The following is a 17789-nucleotide window of genomic DNA, read 5'->3' as shown; positions in this document are numbered from 1 at the left end:
CCTCACAGAGACCAAATTGATGGCAAGATAAATGCAGCATGTTATGAGAAAATGCTGGCAGACAATTAGCATCCTCTGCATGAAAGCTGTGCATGGGACGCTCTTGGACATTTGAGCATTACAATGACCCTAAGCACAAGCCCAAGTTGACCCTCCAGTGGTTACAGCAGAAAAAGGTGAAGGTTGTGGACTGACCATCAGTCTTCTGACCTTAATATCATTAAGCCACTCTGGTTGTCTTGTTTGAGAACTCCCCAAAGGCTTTGTATGACCTGGAGGCATTTTGCCAAGACCAATGGGCAGCTATACCACCTGCAAGAACTCTGGGCCTCATAGACAACTATTACAAAAGACTGCACGCTGTCATTGATGCTAAAGGGGATAATACATAATATTAAGAACTAAGGGTATGCAGACTTTTGACGTGGGGTCGTTTCATTGGTTTACTTGATGTCATGTTTTGTTTCAAGATTGTGCCATTCTGTTATGACCTACGGTTGAATATGAATCCCATAAGAAATAAAAAAAAAATTATTTTGTCTCCTCATTCAGGTTTTCTTTTAAAATGGTACATACTGTATATTAAAAATTCTCCAAGGGTATGCAGACTTTGAGCACAAATGTACCTGTGCATTCATTTGCAAAATACTTTCGTGTTGGTCTGAGCTAACTTATTGCATTTTGACATTACAGGCTACCATTGCAGCCACCCGCCAGGCTGCTTCTCCGAACACTGGTTCCAATCAGCAGACCAGCACCACCCAAGGATCAGTAAGTGGTAGACATTATACAGGCATTATTTCCAGTACTGACTCATTTAAGTTTATATTTAAGTAATACAAACTGAATTCTTTTGACTGTTTGTTTGTTTTTTTTTTTTTTGCATTATTTTGTCTTTTTCAGCAGGCAACTTTATCAACCAGTTCATCAGCCCAGCTCCTGAGTCGCGCTCAGAATGTCACTGCCCCCAGTGCAACAACACTTACCCAATCAGTTCTGCTTAGCAATGCCAGCTCCCCACCCCTCAGCCAGTCCCAGACACAAATGTACCTACGGGTGAGTGAAATGTGTGGTTTATATCTAAAGTTCACCCAGTCCTGTTTTGAGGATTTCCTTCATTATATTGGATATGGCTCTTGAGATTTTTGCTGGTGTGTCTCATCTATTGAATTGTTTTATGTAGCTGAATTTTTTTTTTCCAGTTTTGGATTGAGTACATAATAATTAAATCTTCCTATAATTTTTTCTTGCGAATTTCCTTCACTTTCTGTCACAAATACACAAGAATTGAAGCATTCCTATCAATTCCTGTTTTGGTCTTCCCGTTATTTTCTGTTCTGGGGACAATGGGAACAAAGAAAAAATGGGTTGAATCTTGCCAGTGGGAATACAGTTGGCAATAAAATCTTGCAGAAGTTCTAGCTTTTCGCTTCTCTTTCCAAAAAAGTGTTGGCTATACTTGCATATAAATACTTTGCATTGTTATGGTTCTAGTGCATGAGGGACTGTGTTTTGTGTTTCCCATAAGGAAAGAAGCACATAGAGGTATTGGAATAAATACAGTAAATGGTTCAAAAGCTTTTTTAATGATCATCTTACACGTTGTTTCCTTTTTTTAGCTGTCAGGTTAAAACTAGGACTGTAAATGTAAAAGTTGCTAAAATTATATCTGGTGCATGTATATTATGTTAGGGTCAATACATTAATCTAAAACCTATGGGTTATTTGCTATAATTTGTTTTCTATGTTGATATTTTTATCATTTTACTTTGTTTATGTCTGTTACAATGGGGAGGACTGTTGTCTAGATCCTTTCTTAGTTTCTTTATGCCTTTTTAAAATTGGTCTTCTGTAGACTTTTCAGTTGGCTTCACTGCTACTTAATCAGTTTGATTCTAAAGCATTTTCTTGCAAACACGTAAAAATCTACATTTTTGGCCATAAAGTTACTTAACCCCCCAAAACATTGCATATTTTTATATAGCATTTGGTATTAATGTGATAGCATTTGGGAGGTGACAGGTACTCTTTATGTAGACATTGGGGGTCTATTAGACTCCAATGTTTTCCTCCCTGCCCCCCCCCCCAAAGCAGCTAGCGAAACACAAATTCTGCTTGGTTAACTGCCTCCCTGTCTTGGGGTCTGTTTAGAGCCCAGATATCTCATCAAAGACACCCCCCCCCCCCCACCACCCAATTCGTTTTCTAAAATATTACCTATAAAATTGTAATAACCTATTAAAAAAAAAAAAAAACCTAGAAAGGCTTCGTTCCCACAGGGCGTACTACAACGTACGTCCCTGCGAGACCATGTTTATGCACGCCGGGATACACAAGTGTTCTGTTCATCCCTGTGCAGGCAGGCTCATTTTGATGTCAATTGGGATGTTGCTTCGGGTGCATGTGGGTCCGGGTGCATGTCCCTGAGCTCACACGGCCTGTGTTTGGGGTCGTGCACTCACAGGCATGTCAGGTTGGGTGCAATGGCTGTGCCCGTGCAGCTGCTGCATCCCAATTGAGATGAATGGGACTGCCGGCACGAGTATGCACGTAACACCTGGGCATCCCCATGCTAGTGAACATGGCCCTCCATGGGCATACACTTTAGTACGCCCCATGTGAATGAGGCCTTCATAGGCATTTAGCAGGAATTTTGTAAGTTGTTTGCTTCCACTAATAATGATTTTAGTGTATTTTTTGTGAAAATAGCAATTTGATAAACATTTGAGCAACTATTAGGGGACCTAAAAAAAAAAAAAAATCAGTAGCACTTTTTTTTTTTTTTCTACAAGTCATATGCTTTTAGAAAATGTATGGTTTGGGGGGAGGGTTTTATTTTTTTTTTTTTTTTAAATATGTACAGTACTGCAATTATTTAAGTTGAACATATGTACAAGGCCAAAGTACCTACAATTTCCACTGGTGCAATTTAATAAAGGCATGCTCCTGCTTGCATTTGTTTTGTTTCTAGATTGCATCTGGTTTGTGTATTGAAAACATTGAGTATCTTTAAAAACCCAGCGAAAAACGAATGGAGAAAAAACAGCAGCTTCCTGAATCCCCTATATGGAAACAGTACCATCTGGTACTGACTTTTCCTTGCTGTTTCTGTGAGCTTAGGCAAACTTCAGCAGTGGAGTCGGACCCTTAGTGTTTAGAAATAATGCCACCCACAATGCGATGCAGAAAGCTTTGTATTTGTATGTTTCCCTGATACTTTATTTAATTTATGTTTGCTGCACCCATTCTGTTACCAGGACCTTATTGCTGTGGCTTTTCAGTCATTAAAGCCTAGTACACAAGGGCCAAATGTCATCTGTTCAATAGAAACCGGCTGTGTGTACCGCAGGCGTGCTGACAGAAACCAGCTGTTTGGCCGCCTTCTGTCGAAGAGGCATGACCGAAAAAGGTCTACCGATCGGCATCCAATCGGGCAATAGTTGAGAGCGCTGACTGGTGTGTTCTGATGGGGAGGCCGTCCCCCTGTCAGAACGCAATAGCTCAGCGGGGGAGATCGCTGTACTAACATCAGATTGTTAGTACAGCAGCTCCTCCTAAGCTCTTTACTACTTTTTTTGTTTAGCCCACTGGATTGAACGACAAAAAACTACTAGTATGTAGTGTACTAGGCTTTAGTCTTGGCTACATGGTAAATGGAGGTGTTTTTCCTAGGTCTCACTAGTTTTCAGGGCTTGACTGTTTCAGAACGTCTCATGTAGATTTCTGCAGAAATAAAGCATTATTTGTTACAAAGTGACTGGAATAACTGTAATACCTCTGCATCTTGTTTGTACTATTCTAATTGTCATTGTCTCTAAGCAGCAGCCTCAGCTGGGAAACCTTTTGCAAGTAAATCGTTCTCTTGGCCGTGGAGTCCCTCTGAACTCTCAGCTGATTCTAATGCCTAATGGCTCGGTGGCTACTGTCCAGCAGGAAGTGACACCATCCCAAAACCAAGGCATGCATGACTCAGACCAGGTGAGTAATTTGTTTACTTTGTTTTATTATCAAAAATAAAGGTAACTAGAATTAAAAAACAGCCTACCTGTTCTATTCAGGCATATACAAATGGCTAGATGCTTTTTTTGAAGTGTAACCCTTCTCATAATTTCAGGTAAACTTTCTTTAGAAGGCTATTTATAATAGTCCACAAAAAACACAACCAAGCTTTTAGATACAATGTCTCCGTATCTCTTTAAAATTCTGTTACATCCCAATAATGTGTTTGCAGATCCGCCTGTTCTGTCCAACCTAAGAGGCTATTTCCTAAACAGATGAAGTTTGAAAAGCTTAGTCATCTGCCAGGGAACTCAAGGGAGGAGATCCTTGTGCAATAGTTCTGCCTGTTTCTCACCTTAAAGTTTTGGGTGTTCCAACTTGTCCAGTTGCATTCAATATACAATACATTAAACATCCAGCAGGGAGAGCAGGGACTGTAATGGCCACAGCTGGCATGCAGACCTGTAAACTCAAGCACAGACCTCTTTATCAACAGAGAACCCAAGAGATAATATAAGCTGCCCAGTGGTTCAACTCTCCCAACATCTGCCAGAGCTGAACTATTTTTAGGTAGACTAATTGTTTAAAGCCCTACTCCAGGAAATGGAAAAAATCCACCCTTGCAAGTAACCCCATTGCAAAGTTGGATTTTGTCAAATTCCTGGAGTTGGGCTTTAAAGTATATCTAAACCCTAGTAAAAAAATGTAATTGATCTCAATTTACCAGTCCTAGGATGTGGTGGCTGCAATCGTTTTCTTCTTCAGACAAAGTACAATTCCCGCAAGTACAGAAAAATACCCGTTGGCTCGGCCAGAAATCCAGTGTACTTGTAAATTCCTAGGCACCAAACTCAAGCAACTTAATGAGCTTTCTCGGTTCCCTGTGAACTACAAAACAACCCCCCCCTCTGTGTAATGGAGAAAAGGAAAGGGGAAGGTGTTTTTGGTTCAGATCAGGATAGGGCGACAACACTTCTATATAAATACAGCGCAGTGAGTGAGTGAGTGTTGTCACTCCAGGACAGGAAATGTGTTGCTGGCAGGATCACAAGGTGGAAATAAAGCCTTATAAAAGAATGCATGCAGCCATCACATCTAAGGATAGTATGGTGATTACCGCACTACAAACCGTTACTGTATCGAACACCGTGTTCAAAATTAGTTTTTTGACCCTCTGGTTGTTGTAAATTTATTAGCATTGTTGCATTTATATTATTTCTTTGTACATCCTTGACGGTTTTTATTTCCACTACCTTCAATCGGTCATGTGTTTTTTTGTTTTTTTTTGGTCATGCAGCTGTTGCATGTACAATGTGTTATATATTATACTTTTTATCAGTTACCCATATTTATTTTCTTGGTATTAGAGGTGTTTTGTGCATGCTTGCATGATCTGGCCAACAACACAGCAATATACAGTATATGTTTCAGTAAAATGTTATATTAGCCCAAGGGTCATCAAAGATCTGTTTCATCGTTGTTCTGTATTTCTACGATGTTAAATGTTTTCCTATTCATTTTGTGACCTGTGCTAAGCACCTACATATTGACAAAAAATGTTTGTCACCATGTTGCTTAAGACTACTTTCATGGCACGTATATGTGAGATAATAATAAAACTGCTGGGTTAACGGAGGGTTGCCGTAATAGTAGATTCCTCTGCGCAAATAATTTTTCTTTTAGATACTGCGATCTCAAATATTTAATTATAGTTTGCTCAGCTGTTTGCATACAAAAATCATGTGAACAGCTTCCAGTGGAACAGCATTGTTCTACTAAAATAACGTCACTAAGGCCCTGTTCACACCTGAGCATTTTTCAGCTCGTAAAACGCTCATCACGGAAGTCTCAAAACGCCCAACAAGCAAAATCCCATAAATTTCAATAGCCCCTGTGCACATATGAGCGTTTTTTTATGAGCGTTCAAAGTACATGAGCTTCTTTTTTGGCAGATTACAAGTGTTTTGTTAGATGTCAATGCCTGCAAAAAAACGCCTGCAAAATGCTAAATAAAATGCCTGAAAACAATACGCTCAGGTGTGCATGGAGCCTTTAAAGTGACGTCTTCTTTAGTGTCTTTGTAAATATTTATTTGTCTTTGCAAAACCATTGTAGGTGTGCTACACGTGTTTAGAGCTTCATCCACATCAGGGCTAAATATATATTGTGAAACTCTGTTGTCACATCATGCAGACAATAATTATACAGAGTTCATTTTGTTATCATGGTACTTTGATTCACAGGCTCTATAGGCCTACGTTATTTGTCCATGTTTGAAATGGTAATTTTTAAGGAGAAACAAACTGTCTTAAGAGGAACTGTAAAATAAGTTTGATTTTTACTGAAAGTGTATGTCCAGGTAAAACTTTATTTTTTTTTTTTTTTCCAGTTTTTTTTTTTTTTTTCTATTACCAAGAGCTCAGAGAGAATTTCCCTCACCTCCTATCCTTCTGACATTGTTTTACCAGATAGGAAGTGTGGAGAAATCTCGAACAGCAACACAAAACAAAATTACCCCCCCCCCCCCCCCCTCGAAAATAAAGTCAGGCTTTGATTTCTATCTGTTGTCACGGGACAGAAAGTGAGGAGAAATCTGTAAAATGAAGCCCAGAATGGTAATCAAAACCTCCATGAAGGTCCTGGACCTTCATGGAGGTTTTGATAACCAAAGATAAAAAAAATTTATAGCTAAGCTTTGGCTTTAGATAGACTTTACGCTTGTCATATTCAGCAGAGAGACTGGTTGTTCCTATTGCAGCGCCATCCTGACTGCATAAAGGCAGAACCCATCACATGTCCTCTCTTTACTCCAAAGGGTGAATAATTGGGTGGTGTCACATGTAGCCTGCTGGTGTTGGATCATTAGCTACACGATGGCTGACAAGATGGCACAGGACGCGCATTGGCTTCTCAATGCTTGCCCAGAACTGAACTATTAAATTGGTCACAATCCTGGCTAATGTAAACTTAAACAAATGGTGAACTTCAAGCTTGGCACCACCCTTTTTGGCCCTTTTAATGTAATGGAAGGCTTATTGGTGGTAACAAAGCTTTTGTCCACCTTCACTAAAAGTAAAGTTTAAATGCAGCTGCCTGGATTTATTTACATTTAGAAGGTAGTTTTAAAGATGAGCTCCAGGCTCCTCCAAAAAAATAAGTCAGCAGCTACACATACTGTAGCTGCTGATTTTTAATATAAGGACACTTATCTGTCCAGGGATCCAGCTATGTCCTCACTCAAGCCAATTCTTCAGTTGGCTTCAGGTGCAGGCTTTGGCATCAGGCTTTGACAGCTTGCCGCTTTACAGCAGAGTGCCTACTGCGTGAGCCGCGGGGCACACTGTGCATGGTCCCACGGTCTTCTGGGACCTGTGTGTGTCCCAGAAGACTGCGGGGGGGGGGGGGGAGTAGGAGGGGCCGAACTTCGAGCTCAGATCGCCACTGCAATCTGACCTGGACCAGGTACCTGCTCCTCCCTCCTCCCAAAAATTGCCAAATGTGGCAGTGAAGGGGAGAGGATGCAAAAAAGCGAAACTTCCCCATTTGGGTGAAGTTCCTCTTTAAGCTGAATATCTCCCAAATCACACTCATTTACATCGCTTTGTGGAATTGTTCAAACTACCTTTTCTCATCTGTCTCTATAGAATAGTCCCCTATGCTACTATAAATGTTCATTTTAAAAAAAAAAAAATTTTTTGACATTGTTGTCTTTCTTTACTGCAGGTTCAGAACTTGGCTGTCCGAAGTCAGCAAACAACTCAGCCCACCTCCACTGCTGCGGGATCTACCATTGCTCATCCTGCTCCTCCACCATCCAAACCAGCTACTCATCCAGCACCCTCTTCCTCAGCACCCCAACAACTGCCTTCCTCCCCTGTACCACAGACTGTGAAGAGTCCTTTGAGTCAAACAGGGGGCACTGTGAGCCAAGGAAGTCAGACAGAGGCAGAGGGTAGAAAAACAGAAGGGGAGGGGGTACAGCAGAGCGTTGGTATCAACTTGACCAGAGCTGCAACTCCAGCACCCAATCAGACCCTGATCAGCTCCTGTGAGTTTGACTGATCTCTACTCTCTAGGATTTAATTCTTTGAATATTGTTGCTTGGTCTTTATTTATAAACTGTTTGAAGGGAATTGTGGGCCATAAATAGAGTTTAATAGACTTTCTGTAAGTAAACCTCAAGCAGAACTTTATTGTCCCCTTTACAATTTTTCCCCATCTTACCATGTCCACTGGTTGTCCACCAAAGTATACTTCTGCACCCAGCAAATCCACTGCCGCTACTCCATCTCTGGGTCATGTGCCAGCTTATTCTTATCTGAATTCATCAGGGAGCCGGCTGTCTCTTCTTAGTTAACACAGCCGCCCCTAATGACATGACACAAATTGATTGCAGTTGAGTTTACGCTGAAGCCTCCTGGGATGGCTGACATTAGTACCCTGGGAGGCTTCATTCTCGCCTAGGAGAGAAAGTCACAAGTGCAGGTCTAGGACCTGGAAAAGAGGTACTTATACCCTAAACAAAATTTTTGAATTGCCGATTGTGTAAGGGTAAGGAGGAAAATGGTGGTAAGTGATAAAAAAGGGCAAAGGCCTGCTTTAAAAAGACTATCTTGTGTATCACAACCAATTATGTCTCATTGTGTTGATAAAACATTTTTATTACTACATTATTACATTTTCTCTATCGTTCATCGACAGACACAGCTCCATCTTCATTATTAGTAGGGTTATGCTCCTCCTATCAGTTAACGGTAATAACACGGCCGTTATGGCGCTTTTTTGAGAGGGGTGGATGGTCCTGGGTGGGTCCCTGGTCAGGGACCTTTTAGATGCCTATTGTTCTGGGACCCCTTTTGGGGGTTCTGGAGACCGCATGGCGCCCTGTGGGAGCCGCCATTTTGCTGTGGTTCGTGATTTTTATGTTCCCATTAAGATTGCATGGGCAACCATTTTATATAATTCCCCATTGAGAATGTATGAGCGGCCATGTTTTTGAGGTCCATGGGCTGGACAGGTTCGCAGCATGGTTTTTTACAGATAGAGGCAGAGTTTTTTTCTCTTCCTGTTCTGTCAGTATCATACACTGATCGTGCTGGTATCTTTTTGTGGTCTGGCAACGTTTTTTTTCCTGAGGTTTTTCCTCATCTGCTCTGCTATTATTATATAATTATCAGGGATTGAGAGCCCGCAGTGTTAGCGATGGGACTGCGTTTTTCGCAGTTATAAAGGGACAGTACCCAAAAATTTTTAATTGCATAACTTGAGAGTCTCAGGATAAAAATGTCACCTGCAGACCCCCTGGGAGCGATAGGGGGACCTTCTGTTTCTCAGGCTCAGCCAGAGATTGCAGTTTTTTTTGCAAAATTTGATTTTACGGTAGACTTGGTAATTTTGGTGCTGCCAGCCGAAAACGCCCTCACCTCCATCAGCAGGGTCTTTGGACTCTGAGATAGATATGGTCACCGCGGACACAGACCACCCTGAGGGGTTGGTGTCTTTGCATTCTGATGGTAAAGAGGACCTGTCCTCATTAAGCCCCTGAATCGAGGAAAGTGTTTCCTTGCCCAGAATTTTTTCACGCCATTGTAGATAAACAATGGAGATGCATTAAGCACATGTTGGTGGTGCCTAAGCGTTTTGCACGCCATTACTCCTTTTCGGAGGCGGTGTCCAATAGGTGGACTGTTCCACCAAAAGTAGATTCTCCGGTGACCAGGTTGAATAAGGCGACTCTGGTACTGGTGGAAGAATCTCCAAATTTTCTGGATCCCGTTGTTCCGCCATTTACACATGGTGGCAGGTCACAGTTAAAGACCACCTTTGTGAATGTTCTAGTAGCGCGGACTGCTGCTGAATGGGTGAAGTTATTTAAAAGTAACTTGGAAACTGTACAGCTCCCCTCTGCGGTGCTGGAATTACTAGACCAGTTGGCTCAAGCTCTAGTATTCATTGGTGATACGTCCCTGGATTCAGCTCCGTTAGTGGCCAGGACGTCAGCAGTGGGGATTGCGATTTGGTGCTTGGTATGGCTGAAATGCTGGTCGATTGACCAGGCCTCAAAAAAAAAAAAAAAAAAAAAAGGCTGTGGCTGATCTTCCGTTTACAGGGGAGAGGCTGTTTGGATCCTCTGTGGACGAGTTGATCAAAGATATCACGGGGGGTAAGAGCACTAATCTGCCCCAATCTTCAAAAAGTAAGGCACCACGGACTCCGGTGGTTTCTTTGCTTTGCAGTAGCAGAGGAACATTATCTATTTGTGGCGTTATCCTTTGGTCTCGCTTCCGCTCCCAGAGTGTTTACGATTTCCTGTTGAGAGCGGACTCTCACTCAGCCTTGTTGGGGGATTTGGAGATCACTGTCAGGACCCTACAACAGTTTGTCGGAACATCAATTTCATGAAATCCATGCTGACTCCTGTCCCTAGACTGGAGTGCTCTGGGCTTGACTCTGGATTCAGCCCTTGCAAAAGTTTTTTCTCCTCCCGGACAAGCTACAAAAGTTGCAGGGGGCGATTTGGTTGTTGATGGACAACAATCTGTCCTCTCTGCTAGTTTTCATGCGGGTCTAGGGTCTGATGGCCTCGCCCTTCGAGGCGGTCCCATTTGCTCAGTTCTACACAAGACCGTTGCAAAGGGAGATTCTGGTCAAGTTGAACATGGATGCAAAGGGAGATTCTGGTCAAGTTGAACATGGATCCAAAGTCCTTGGATTCTATGATTCTGTTGAGCCACAACACAAAGTCTGCTCTGTTGTGGGGGTCTCAGTCTACAGCTCTGTGCCAGGGCAAGTCATTCCTTCTGTTGTTTTGGACAGTAGTAACCATGGACGCCAGGCTGTCGGGCTGGGGCGGAGTGCTGGGGAAGTTCTGTGCCCAGGGTCCCCAGACGATGGAAGAGTCAAAACTTCCGATAAATTTTTGGAGCTCAGAGCATTAAAGCTATGTCTGCTTCATTGCACGACTTGTCTGCAAGATTGTCCGGTTCGGATTTAATCAGACAATGCTGTGGCTTGCATCAATCACCAGGGGGCACCAAGAGTGTGGTGGCCGAGATTCTGACCTAGGCGGAAAGCTTTGTTCCAGCCCTCTCTGCTGTACACTTTCCAGGTGTGGAAAACCAGTAGGCAGGTTACCTGGGTCGTCAGGTTACCTGAGTCGTCAGGTGTTGGATCAAGGGGAGTGGTCCCTGCACCCGGAGGTGTTCATCGCCTGTGTGTTCGGTGTGTCGATCTGTTTGCTTCTCGCCTCAACAAGAAGGTTCAGAGGTTCGTAGCCAGGTCTCGAGATCCTCTGGCCGATGCCACAGATGCACTGGTGGCTCCTTGGGGTTGGTATCGGCTGATTTATGCATTTCCCCCCATTCCAACTTCTGCCGTGGCTTCTACGCAGGATAGAAGTGGAAAGCATTCCGGTCATTCTGGTGGCTCCGTACTGGTTTCCCCGGTCTTGGTACACAGACCTAATAAGGCTGGTCGCCGATACTCCTTGGAGAATTCCTCTCAGTGAAGATCTGCTGTCTCAAGGCCCGATCTTCCACCCTGCTTTACAGTCCCTGGCATTGCTGTTGAAAGCCAAGTGTTGCGGGATAGGGGTCTTTCTGACTCTGTGATTTCTACGCTCTTGAAGGCTAGGAAGTGGACTTCCAGAAAATGTATCATCGTACGTGAAAGTCCTACATCTCATGGTGTGAATCACTGAAGGTGCATCCTTGCTTGTTTTCTATAGCTAGGATTTTGGCCTTTTTGCAGAAAGTAGTTGAACAGCGGTTGGCTTTGGGCACAATCAAAGGCTAAGTTTTGGCTTTGGCTATATTATTTCTAACACCCATTAGCTGCGCACGCATTGATTTGTACTTTCATCCAGGTAGTGCACCATATGGCTCCTCCGAGACTATCTCCTCTGGCTCCGTGGGATCTCAGTCCGGTGTTATCCGTTCTTCAAAAGCCACCTTTTGAAAAAATTCTAAACATTTCTCTGCATTTGTTGTCTCCGAAGAATGCCTTCTTGGTGGCTATCACTTCTGCTCGCAGAGTATCTGCATGGCTGCATTGTCCTTTCGGGGTGTAATTTTGTTCTGGGAGAGCTCTGGTTGTTCCTGATTGAGCTCCATGTTACTTGATTGGCTACGTTTAGCCTTTGGGGGATTTGCATTCGTTTTTTGTGTGGTCTTCCCACCCCTCATAAATATACTGCTTTGGGACATCCCTACTAGTAATGAAGATGGAGCTGCCTCTGTCGATGAACGATAGAGAAAACTGGATTTTTGTAAGCACTTACCGTAAAAGCCTTTTCTCTGAAGTTCGACAGACGCAGCACTTGCCCCTCTACTTCTGAGTGTATGGGGTCTTCTAAACGCTGCTTGCAACTAAACGAATTAATGGTAAGAGAGTGTGAGGGGCTATGCCTGCAGAGACAGCCCCCATAGGTGCGGTTAAGCTTTTTGCCTGCCTAGTGCATAACCCTACTAGTAATGAAGATGTAGCTGCATCTGTCAAACTTCAGAGAAAAGGATTTTATTGTAAGTTCTTACAAAATCAATTTTCTCTTACGTCCTCCGACAGTCGCCGCCCCTTCCCAAGTCTTCACCAATGGGTATTGACCTTTGCTCCGTAGGAGTAGTTAGGCAACAAGAATTGTTAATACAAAGCTTTTAACATAGACACACCCCTAGGGGCTGTCCCCTCAGTCAATACCTCCCTGCACCAGCATTCCCAACTCAGTTTGACTTTGCCTAGCTTAGGAGTAGCTGGCTATCCTCTGCTGGGGCTCCGTCTCAGCCTTCTACCCTTTCTTTGATTTTATTTCAAGTATTTTTCTCTTTTCCTTGCTAGCTGTTATTTTGTCAGCCTTAGTTTAGGGATCTTCTGATGAAGAATCGTCATGCGGAGCTGGGTCTCGGACTGGCCGCCCTGCATCCCAGGGCTGAGAGCCAGATGGATCCCCAGCCTGCCATCAAGCGTTCAGCTTAGGTTTTACCCTGGCACATTGAATGACCCATCCCTGTTCGCTGCAGGGATGTTGCCTGTGAGGTGGCTACCTCACTGGACGCCATGACTGCGATCCACAAGCGTCCTGGCTGCGGCACTCCCTGTCTGCCCTGATAGCGGTTTGTCGCTGGAAACGGCTCCCCACGCCATCTGGTATGGTAAGCACCTTCTGTGTGGGGACCTTCTGTATGGGTGTCAGTCTGTGGCTGTGTATTACCCTCCATGTCTGTGTAACTGCGGGCTCCCTGTCAGATCCTTGTGTGGCTGCATGCCTGTGGGCTGCGAGGGGGGGGCCATCCTGCTCTGCTGTTTATTATGCTCTGAGTGCAGTTTATGTGCAGACGTGTGTGTGCGGCGATCGCTGCTGTGATCCGCCATTTTATTTGCCTATATACTGTGACTGGCCCTGTCTCTATGCAGCGCCGTGTTTTGGCGCCATTCGCCGCCATTTTGGCGGGCGATACTACTCATGCACATGGCGGCGCCATTTTATTGTAGCCTTTTTTCCTCTGCCGAGCGGCCATTTTGCTGGAGCCTTCCATAGGCTTTATCAATCAGTCAGCATGTCATCCCTTCCTCTTTCCCCGGGAACAGCGATCGGTGGCAGCAGTCTGGTGTGCTTTCTCCAGGTTTTTACCTTTCTGTCCTGTCATTCCTTGCTCAGTATTTGTCTATCCCTGCGGGGTCAGTGCATACAGCAGTGTGCGGTGGGCTGCGCTCGCCGTGGTTTTAAAGGGCCAGTACCTTTATTACTTTTCTGTACTGGGGCATGGATTCTCAGGATAGCAAGTTTCCCCCCGCCCTGGTGGGGGACCAGGGGGCTGCTGCACCCTCCGAGGGGGGCGATCTGACCACTGTAGTGGCTTCCTTGGTGTCTCAGGTGCAGATGCTGCTGACTGAACGATCCGCAAAAAGGGCCAGGTTATCCATTTCCTCTGATTCAGAGGGCGATGTGGCTGCTGTGGCTGGCGTACCCTTCTCAGGGTCCCGCTCATCTTTGGACCTTGTGGGGTCTGAGGGAGAGCCTGAGGTGGAGGGGGTTGATGTTTCTCCCCCTGGCTCGCCTGAAGAGCTTGCACTCATGAATGAGCTGATTGCTTCCATAAAGGACACCTTGCACCTGGAGGATGAGCCTACTCCTCCTGCTAGGATGTCTGCTTTCGGAACACAGAGGGCTCGCAAATCAGCGCAGGTTTTTCCCTGCCCTGCTGAATTTCACCAATACGGTTAATGAACAGTGGCGCAATTTAAAGAAGCCTTTTACTGTGCCGAATAAGTTTAAATTACTTTATCCGTTTGCGCCTGCCACCGACGAGCGTTGGTGTGTGGCGCCTTCGGTGGATCACGCGGTAGCCGTTTTGAACAAAGCTACTGCGGTGCCCTCCGAGGATACCCCGGTTTTCCAGGACCCTACGGACAGGAGAATGGAGTCTCTTGCCCGTCATGCCTATATGGTGGCTGGTTCTATGCTGAAGCCTATTTTTGCTTCCATTATGGCGGCACAGGCTGTTGCTGATTGGACCAAGATGCTCAGGCGCACCTTGGCGGCTGATTCCGCTCCGCCTACCACGTTGGCTATGGTGGACCAGATCCATCAGGGTGTCATGTACTTGTGTGATGCGGACTTGAATTTAGCTCCCTTGGCTGCGCGCCTGTCCAGCGTGGCGGTACTGAACCGTCGTCTGATTTGGCTGAAGAATTGGTCGGTCGACCAATCTTCTCGCAAGACGCTGGCGGATTTTCCCTACGCGGGGTCTCGCCTTTTTGGCGAGGCTTTGGATACCCCGATAAAAGGGGTTACGGGGGGCAAGAGTACTCTCCTGCCCCAGTCTTTCAAGTATAAGTCTTTCCGTGGAAAGCGGAAATCCTTGTCTAGGTCCTCTCAGGGGTCCTTTCGTGCCTTTCGGTCGCAGTCCAAGGGCAAGCCCTTCAAGGGCCAAGGCTCCCAGAAGAAGCCGTGGGCAGGGAAGCAGAAGTCCGGCCAGTCCGGTTCGACTTCCCATACCACTTCCGCCTGAAGGGGCACCCTCACCCGTTTCTGGGGTGGGGGGACGTCTGCGCGGTTTCCTACGACCTTGGCTGGCCCGCGTTCGGGACAGGTGGGTTCAGGAAATCGTTCGATCTGGTTACAAGATCGAATTTCTCTCTCGGCCGGCGGGCAGATTTTTTCCCTCAAATCTTCAGCTGTCTCCGGAGCGCTTGCAGGATTTGCACCTGGCGGTGCGGGACCTGCGGGCCCAGGGGGTGGTGATCCCGGTGCCTCATCGGGACAGATTTCGGGGGTTTTACTCCAATCTGTTCACTGTGCCCAGAAAGGAGGGCAAAGTGCGTCCGATTCTGGACTTGAAAGCTCTGAACCGCTTTGTGCGTGTTCGCAAGTTTCGCATGGAATCCCTGCGCTCAGTGGTGGCTGCCCTGAGTCCGGAGGAATTCATGGCCTCCATCGATCTGAAGGATGCGTACCTACACATCCCCATTTTCGAGGGTCACCAGAGGTACCTTCGATTCGCCATTGCGGAGGATCATTACCAATTCGTGGCGTTACCTTTCGGTCTCGCTTCGGCTCCGCGGGTTTTTACCAAAGTGCTGGCGCCGGTTCTGGCCCTGTTGCGAGCACAGGGCATTGCTGTCTTGGGGTATCTGGACGATATCCTGATATGGTCAAACGCCAGTCAGAGCCTGGTGACCGACCTGTCTACCACGATGCGGACTCTGCAGGAGTTCGGTTGGACCATAAACATTCCGAAGTCGACTCTGTGTCCTTCGCTTCGCCTTCCCTACCTGGGAATGATTCTGGCCTCTGTCCAAGCGAAGGTCTTCCTGCCGGAGGACAAGCTTCGGACTCTTCAGGACGAGGTCAGGTCCCTCGGGGACAACCGGCACTGGTCTCTCCGGACATGCATGAGATGTCTAGGTCTAATGGTCTCGTCTTTCGAGGCGATCCCTTTTGCCCAGTTTCACACGCGGGGTCTCCAGGCGGAGATTCTGACCGAGTGGGACGGGCGGCCGCAATCCCTGGATCTGCGGATCTCGTTGAGCCACGACACCAGAAGGGATCTTCTGTGGTGGCTCCAGTCCCCAGCGGTGTCGGGGGGCAAGTCTTTTCGTCCATTGTCGTGGACGGTGCTCACCACGGATGCCAGCCTGTCGGGCTGGGGTGGTGTTCTGGGCGTTCTGTCCGCCCAGGGAACTTGGTCGGAGGAGGAGTCCTCCCTCCCGATCAACATTCTGGAATTGAGAGCGATAAAGCTTTGCCTTCTGAGTTGGACGGACCGGCTTCGGGCCGTCCGGTTCGGGTTCAGACGGACAATGCCACAGCGGTGGCTTACATCAACCACCAAGGGGGCACCAGGAGTTCCCGAGCGGCTCGGAAAGTAGCCGACATTCTGTCTTGGGCCAAGACGCACGTCCCGGCGATAACGGAAGTTCACATTCCGGGGGTGGAGAACTGGCAGGCGGATTATCCGAGTCGCCAGACCCTGGACCAGGGAGAATGGTCCCTTCACCCGGATGTCTTCCAGATGTTGTGCGCGAAGTGGGGTTCCCCAGATGTGGACCTGTTCACGTCTTGTCTGAACAACAAGGTGGAAAGATTCGTGGCAAGGACGCGCGATCCTCGGGCAGACGCCTCAGACGCGTTAGTGGCGCCCTGGCATCAGTATCGTCTGATGTATGCCTTTCCACCGATTCAGCTGCTGTCCAGGCTTCTTCGCAGGTTAGCCTCGGAACCACACACGGTGATTCTGGTAGCGCCGGACTGGCCTCGCCGGTCCTGGTACGCAGACCTCGTAAATCTGGCGGTCGACGCTCCGTGGCGTCTGCCACTTCGAGAAGATCTCCTGTCTCAAGGGCCGATATTCCATCCTGCTTTACAGTCGCTGGCTTTAACTGCCTGGCTGTTGAAAGCCAGGTCCTGAAGGATAGGGGTCTCTCCCCTGAGGTCATTCCCACTTTGATCAAGACTCGGAAAGCCTCTTCGGGGAAGATTTACTACCGTACTTGGAAAGCGTATTTTGCCTGGTGTGAGTCTAGGGGGTATTCCCCTCGCTCATACTCGGTGTCGAGAGTATTGGCTTTTCTTCAAACGGGTGTGGACCAGCGTTTAGCGTTGGCCACGATTAAGGGTCAGATTTCTGCGCTGGCCGTTCTTTCAACGCCCTGTGGCGTCTAATTCCTTGGTTAGCACCTTGGTTCAGGGGTGCGACATTTGGCCCCTCCTAGGAGGGACCCTTTACCTCCATGGGACTTGAACTTGGTTCTGTCCGTGTTGCAACAGGCTCCCTTTGAAAAGATCAGGGAGATCTCGTTGTCTCTGTTGTCCAAGAAGGTTGCCTTTTTGGTGGCGATCACTTCGGCTCGCAGGGTGTCAGAGCTGGCAGCTTTGTCCTGCAATTCTCCCTACCTGGTGGTCCACAAGGATAAGGTGGTCCTGCAGCCTAACCCATCTTTTCTTCCGAAAAGGATATCGGAATTTCACCTGAATGAAGACATTGTCTTGCCTTCGCTCTGCGCGAAGCCTAAGCATCCTAAGGAGGTTGCCTTACATTCCTTGGATGTTGTCCGGGCGATCAGAGTTTACCTGTCGTCCACTAAATCTTTTCGCAAGTCGGATTCCCTCTTTTGTCCTTCCTGAGGGACCTCGGAAGGGCATGGCGGCGTCGGCTGCGACCATCGCCAAATGGATCAGACAGATCATTGAACAAGCCTATGCCTTGAAGGGGAAGGCTCCTCCCTTCCCTGTGAAGGCGCACTCTACCAGGTCTTTGAGTACGTCTTGGGCTTTCCGGCATCAGGCTTCTGTG

At 46.7% G+C, this 17789-nt stretch overlaps 1 protein-coding gene across 8 annotated transcripts in view; it reads left to right on the top strand.

Moving 5' to 3' along the window:
• PHC1 (polyhomeotic homolog 1) overlaps positions 1–17789 on the top strand; it is an 89910-nt gene that overhangs the window by 37581 nt on the left and 34540 nt on the right. For 5 of the 8 annotated variants that reach the window (XM_082268237.1, XM_082268236.1, XM_082268235.1 and 2 more), the window contains exons 4-7: positions 694–771; positions 904–1056; positions 3823–3978; positions 7723–8047. In XM_082268237.1, the coding sequence (XP_082124363.1) occupies positions 694–771; positions 904–1056; positions 3823–3978; positions 7723–8047 (712 nt within the window). The remainder of the gene's footprint in view (positions 1–693; positions 772–903; positions 1057–3822; positions 3979–7722; positions 8048–17789) is intronic. The other 3 variants (XM_082268238.1, XM_082268234.1, XM_082268239.1) reach the window with 1 other exon arrangement.

Source organism: Pelophylax lessonae (assembly GCF_965119305.1).
Source record: "Pelophylax lessonae genome assembly, chromosome: 9".
Lineage (NCBI taxonomy): Eukaryota > Metazoa > Chordata > Amphibia > Anura > Ranidae > Pelophylax > Pelophylax lessonae.
Note: the sequence above shows the minus strand (reverse complement) of the source record. Positions and strands in the feature narration are given on the sequence as shown.